We start from the raw sequence: 6,540 nt of genomic DNA on the forward strand, positions 1-6,540 counted from the left end.
GAGCCTGCGGGTTAGTGTCTCAGGTGATACGTACTGCGATTACAGGCCGAAGTGACTGCAGCCCGTCCTCAGATCCCCCCCAGTGGCTGCAGTGAGGGTACTCCCCCTCCTCCAGGATGTACTGCTGGCCTTCAAAGTCTGCCTCCTGGTAGCCCACCCAGCTTCAACGTTGATACAAAGACACATTAAAGACCTTTCCAACTGATATTTGTAGCACGTATAACAGTAAAGCCTTTTAAAGATCCCTGTTTAAAGTGCACTGTGCAGCTTTTCCATGCGTTCGATGTGCAACACAACTGTAACCTGACAAAGTGAGCCAGCTTCTAAGAATGAGACATTTAGGATTTGGAATGATGATGATGCCCCTGATAAATACTCACAGGCCTCCGAGGACCTTCAGAGACCCGACTGCACACAGCGTCTTCTTGTTCACAGCAGGTTCGTCGGATTCTTCGTCCGGCTCTTGTACGTTGTAGATGTCGTTGTGAATCTCTAAACACTCGCCGTCAAAGTTGGGCTTTTCGTACAGTAAGGCCTGCACGACAGACACACAAGCAGGAGTTTTTACCTCTGTGTGTTTTTAGCCCACTCCTGCCTAAAGGTACAATCCCATTCATTCCACAGATTAGTAGTGTAACATATTTCACATCCGTCAGTGGAAACAGGCTAAAGTTCAGGCTGTAGGCTTGGAGCTGTCAGCGTACAAGGAGCTGATGGGGGAAAATGCCTGAGCATGCTCGTTACAGGAGGTCTTTCTTTGGCCTGTTCCTAAAGGTATCGCAACTAAACTCGTAGGAAAAGAAATACATTTTGGGGAAACATGATGTGAAGACATCATTGGACTATTTTTTGGTGTTTTTTCATAGCACATTCTCCTTCAACCAACAGCTTCACAGGAATTCGGCCTCATCTCAACCACAGTGAGATCTGTAACAGGAAATTCATCCTTTTTCCTTTAAATTGTTCCCCAGGCCACAGAATCTGAGCCAAGTCATCAAACATAATGAATCGTGTCAGCCAAACATGTCTGGACTGAACTAAGCTCGTCACTTTAGGTCCGACTGAGATTCTCAGGAAACACAGCTGATGTGTGCAGCAGGTATTTACAGATGTGACGTAGAACAGAACAAACCTTGACTTCATTGGGACGCTCCACTTTTATCGGCCCCTGTAATAAAGACGCACTCTATCAGACTCAGGTAACTCGAAGAATTACAGTAAAGTGCAAACGTTCACAAGTCAGCCACAACATTAGAACCACCTGTGCTAACTGAGATTAAACATTGTTCTATGACTAAAATAAACACAGCGATGTTTCTGCTAACAGATGATTTTCTGACCTTTTATGTTTGAAATCAAGTTTGCTTCCTGATGTATCCGACCCTGACACACTCCACTGTAATAAACTTCACCGGTTTTAATGTTGTGGCTGATCAGACTGCATAGCATCATATTGTGTATTCCCTGTACTTTACCATTCGGAGGGGTCGGAGCGAGCCTACGAAGGGCTCAGGGAAGCCCCAGGCCTCCGGGCAGGGATACTCTCCCACCTCCAGCACGCCCACGAACCCTCCAAACCCTGGATCGGTGTACACCAGCCAGCTGCAGACAGACACGAGATGGGGAGGAAAGCTGAGCAGGATTTCAACATTTAAGGGTTACTTTCCTGAAAGAAAACGTTAATCTTTGACACAATGGAGGGAATAATGAGCACTCTCACTACTCCCCCCACCCATCAGGAATCTGCTGCAGTTAACTGGGACAACCACAAGCTCCGGCCTGCCGCCTGCATTCCTTCACACACAGAACTCAGATGGATGATTTCCCATCAAACTTTATCTTTCTGTGCTCTTGAACCTCCACAGCGTTCCTGCTCCAGTTCAGACATCATAACTAATAACGTAAACAAATTAAAACATTCTTTTTCTGGCATTTAATCTCAGATTTGTAATGAGCCCGTACCACCAACAACAGCAAATTCCCATTTAGGGACATTTAAGTCTCCACTTACACTCCAGAATGAACCTTAATGGAGCCGGTGGTCTGTGGGATGCCATAGGAGCTGACCTCTACGGTGTCGTCAAAGTAGGACGCCATCCTGCCCAAGCCGTTCACCTCCGAGAACAGGTCAATCTGGGGCATGCTGTAGTCCTATGAAACACACAAAAATAACACTGTGTGAGAGCTTTGACAGTTCATTTCTTTATTTACAATAAGCCTGGAAAACTGAGCTTTTTGAATCAGGTTAAATGAAACCCAACTCACCCTCACTGCCAGTCGAATGGAGCCGATGACCACAGGCGCTGTGGGAATAGCTTCACCTATCTCATCTAGCGTTGCAGGACTTTCCTCCTCTGCCCAGACATTCACGATGCCATCTGTAGGACCTTCTTCCAGAGCGATGATACGGCCCTGGAAACCAGGCTTCTCATACAGGACCCAGCTAAAGAGACACAATCACGTAATTCTACACTTTTCACAGAACAAGCACCAAAGATTTCAGAGGACAGTTCAGTTACATCACCTGGATAAGTTAAAATGTGCTGCTACGTTACAATGGTCAAGTTTGTTTGGGGTTAAATCAAAACGGAGTGTTTTTCCATTAACTATGTCCACGTGTGATCATCACACTGAAGCGTGGATGCATGCTAATGCGTACCATCCTCTGATGACTCTGACTGATATGATGGGGGACAGCTTCATGGTGGTGGCATCTTCTACATCAGAGTAGAGCTCAAAGGCCTCTCCTCCAAACTGAGCATGCTCATGTATGATGATCTAGATCAAGACAGACATGTCACTGGGATCCATCATTAGAAATTCAATCTATGTTTAGATATACACTGCAGTACCTTTCCAGGCCTTTTGTGGAACCCTCTTACTGCAGGAATCTGCAAGAAGAGTTAGAAAAGATTTAGGTTACAAACTTAAAGCTGAATTTTAAATATTACTTTGAGTGGTCATCTGAACTGAGTGTGTCCTGATGGCCCTGGCCATGTGAGTCGAATGCTTTTTTTATTCTAGAACCGTTTTGTCTGCGTGACCTCAGTAAACACGTTGCTGACACGTCTAGTTTTTAGTTTTAAGGCAGTCGTTGGTTTCCACGTCAGGTTTGGGATGGTAGTCCTCCTTATTTTAACCCTGGTTACCCTGGAGTAACCTGCTGTCAGTTACCTGAGTGCTCACACAGCAACTTTAAGTATTCATTCATTACTTTTAGTGAAGTCCTATTCATTTAACAGTTACAGTTACAATAATACTTTTACCCAAGAGCTTCTTTCTTTCCCTAGTTCAGGTTTTATTTTAGATTTCCTAACAGGAGCAGTGCATGCTAAGAGATGTCAACAGAAATAAAAGATGTAAACGTGCTACATTTTTAGCAAGATTAGTGTAAAGTGTACTCTTAGCAGTCTGTTAAAGTTACCGTTAGTTTGGTATTTTAATCATCTGTGCAGTAAATGTTTTTGCCTCATTTTGTTCTACCTTAAAGTCAACAGCAAACATTAATTTGTTTTGATCAGTTTCCAGTGCTCCTGTTTCCTTTCATGCCCGCGGCAGAGAAACAAACAGTGTGATTATTTAAAGACACATTTCTTTTTATAGGTCTGCTTTATTTGCCTGTAGATGCAAATACTTCATCTCAGCCTGGAAGACGAGCCGATCTTGGAAGAAACTTCCTGTGAGAATTCCACATTGAGGACACGTTCATCTTTCCTGTCCTTACTTGTAAATGATTCACAGTTTGGTTGCAAAAGCATCACATAACAGTGTGAAGGTGGGGCGTGTGTGGCCATGGATACAAACTAGGAACTTATGAATGCTTTGCAGATTTTCTTAGCTGATTAAAACCCATTCAGGCTTTGAGAATCCTTCCTGCTAACAGGCAAAGATATCATTTAAAGTCTCGTGCCTACCTTTGGCTTTGAAGTTGTCTTTTGAAATCCATTTGGAGGGCGCTGCTGGATGTAGTTGGTGATTGGAGGAAGTTCTTCAGGGCTCTTCAGGTTCAGATCCACTTTAGATAGACCTGCTATCAGGTCCTGGTCCATAGCGATGCTCTCCTTTGTATTCTGGTTAGTTTGAATTGTCTGCGCTGTGGAGGTCTCCGTTTCTTTTTTGTTCTTCTTCAGTAATTTCTCTAAATGTTCAGGCAGCTTTATGTCAGAGAACGAGGGCAGCACAAGAGGAGGAGGAGAGGAGGAGCTAACGACTGACTCACTAACTCTTCCTGTACCACCTCCTGTGACCGGGCTTTGATCTACGCCTGTCCCACCCATGTGTGTGGCCTCAGGCTTTGATGAATCAGCAGCTTCCACATTTCTGAGTGAGGGCATGCCCTGCTGCTGGTCAGAGGAAGGTGTGCTATTTGAGGCAGAGGAAACTTCCTCTGTACTCTTCCTGGTGGAACGAGTGGTAAGTAAGCTGGAGAGGATGGAAATCTTATTAAGTCTTGACGTAAGCTTCACAGGCTCTTCTCCATTGTCTTGCCCCTCTTTTCCTGCTTCAGCTTTGGCCCCCTCCTGGAGTGCAGATTTACCTTCAACCTCATCAAGTGTTTTTGCTTGCTGTTCAAGAGTGGGTGTGGCATTTTTTTCCAGAGTTTGGCCATTCCTTTGATTTCCCTTTTGTTTAAGAATTGTCGTAGGTAAAAGGTCAATAAAGGTTCGTCCATTTTTCCTTAAGCCAAACTGGAATTCCTCAGGATCGAACGTTTTCTCGAAGTGGTCCTCCTTAATGGCCGGCAAGACAAAATGTGGAGGTTGAGACTTTTTATGAACATGCTTCTTTGGAGGCAGTGCGAAAGGCATCCCACCTTCCTTAATGTTCCTGATAAAATCATCGGCATCAAGAGGGTCATCCACACTAGCGGACTTGTTAAATCTTCTTTTGTGGACCCTTCTCTTCTTCTGATGAGATTCCACATCTAACCAGCTGGAAGGAAAGTCTGCATTTGATTGCAGACTTGGGGATGAAGTGGATGATTTCTCTGCAGTCTGTAGTCCTTTTTTGAAAGCACTACCTAGAACATCTGTTTCTCTTTTTTCTTTTGTGTCTTTGTCCTTCAGGAACACCTCGCTGGAACCAACCGTGGGTGATTCTTTCTTGGCATTCATCTTTGAAGCCTTTAGTTTCTCATCCACTCCAACAACCTCTTTAATGAGGTTTTTCTGTTCCTGTTTGCCAGCTGCTTTTCCAGCCATGGAAACACTTGATGTTACAGTTAATTCAGGATCTTTAGTTGTTTTCTTCAGATCCTTTGTTGCTACAGCCTTTGATTCCGGTTCCTGGTTAGTACCTGGAGCTGTGTGAGGTTCAGTAATTGTCTCTGGTTTCTTTATTTGCACAACTTTGACAGGTGTGCTCTTCTGGTCCTTTTGACTGCTAATTTCATTGTTAGCCTTTTCATTTTCCAAACTCTCTGCTGATGAGATCTTGGAGTCAGGACTCCCTTTATTTTCCACAGAACCCTGAGTTTTGCTTTCCATGTCATCTGTAGATTCTGTCTTTGCAGTCTCTGGTCCCTGTTGTAGACCAGGTTGTGGACATTTGGATTCTGTTGAATTATTCAGTTCTGGTTTTGTCATGTCTGCATTCTGCTTGTCGCTAACTTTAGTTGCCACCTCACTCACCAGGCTCTCTGCTAATGAATCCTTGGTTTCAGGAGCCTGGACCTGCTGTTTGCTAACATCATTATCAGCATTTGCAGTTGTCGCAACTTTGACTTCGGTTTTTTCATTGGCACCTTCAGTACTAGAGCCACCTGAGGTCAGTTCTTGGGTTGCGTCTGTATTTTGGATCTCTGTTGTCTTAACCTGAACTTGTGCTCTGACCGTCTCTGGTTTCTGTTCAGATTCATGAAGTTTAGATTCTGTCAGTTCTTTCTGGTCTTGGACTTCAGCCTTTACAGGTTGGATTCCAGCATCACTATGAGTCTGCAAAGCCGCCGTCTTATTTACTGAGCTTTCTGCAAATGAATTCTTTTTAGCTCCATCAGCATCCTTTAGGCCTCTAATTTGGCTTTCTGTTGCTTCCTGTGGAGATTCTGATTTTAGAACAGATGCTTGACTCGTGGATTCTGCTGATTTGTCACCCTCTTGTTTTGTTATGCTCCCATCTTGGTTGTTAACGGTTACAGGAGCCTGGACCTGCTGGTTGCTAACATCATTATCAGCATTTGCAGTTGATGCAACTTTGACTTCAGTCTTTTCATTGGCACCTTCAGCACTAGAGCCACCCGAGGTCAGTTCGTGGGTTGCATCTGTATTTTGGATCTCTGTCTTCTGCTGACTTTCAGCTCTGACTGTCTCTGGTTTTTGTTTAACTTTATGATCTTGAATTTCAGATGTGGTTGAGCTCGTTTCCTCTACAGGCTTCAAATCCTGTTGGATTCCAGCATCACTATGAGTCTGCAAAGTTTCTTTCTCACTCACGAGGCTCTCTGCTGATGAATCCTTGGTGTCACCTTTCTCTTCAGCTTCATCAGCATCCTTTAGGTCCTGATTTTGACTTTCTGCTGCCTCCTGCAGAGATTCTGCTTTT

At 44.2% G+C, this 6,540-nt stretch overlaps 1 protein-coding gene across 1 annotated transcript in view; it reads right to left on the bottom strand.

Annotated features, from left to right (window-relative positions):
• Positions 1–6,540, bottom strand: part of crybg1 (crystallin beta-gamma domain containing 1) — a 28,625-nt gene that overhangs the window by 4,588 nt on the left and 17,497 nt on the right. The window contains exons 6-15 of the mRNA XM_013912369.1: positions 6,452–6,521; positions 3,915–5,977; positions 2,853–2,891; positions 2,660–2,778; positions 2,266–2,443; positions 2,012–2,151; positions 1,476–1,602; positions 1,133–1,168; positions 381–535; positions 31–161 (exon numbers count right to left, since the gene is read on the bottom strand). Of these exons, the coding sequence (XP_013767823.1) occupies positions 31–161; positions 381–535; positions 1,133–1,168; positions 1,476–1,602; positions 2,012–2,151; positions 2,266–2,443; positions 2,660–2,778; positions 2,853–2,891; positions 3,915–5,977; positions 6,452–6,521 (3,058 nt within the window). The remainder of the gene's footprint in view (positions 1–30; positions 162–380; positions 536–1,132; positions 1,169–1,475; positions 1,603–2,011; positions 2,152–2,265; positions 2,444–2,659; positions 2,779–2,852; positions 2,892–3,914; positions 5,978–6,451; positions 6,522–6,540) is intronic.

The sequence above is a fragment of the Pundamilia nyererei genome, unplaced genomic scaffold (assembly GCF_000239375.1).
Source record: "Pundamilia nyererei isolate P.nyererei 1_Seehausen unplaced genomic scaffold, PunNye1.0 scaffold00088, whole genome shotgun sequence".
NCBI lineage: Eukaryota > Metazoa > Chordata > Actinopteri > Cichliformes > Cichlidae > Pundamilia > Pundamilia nyererei.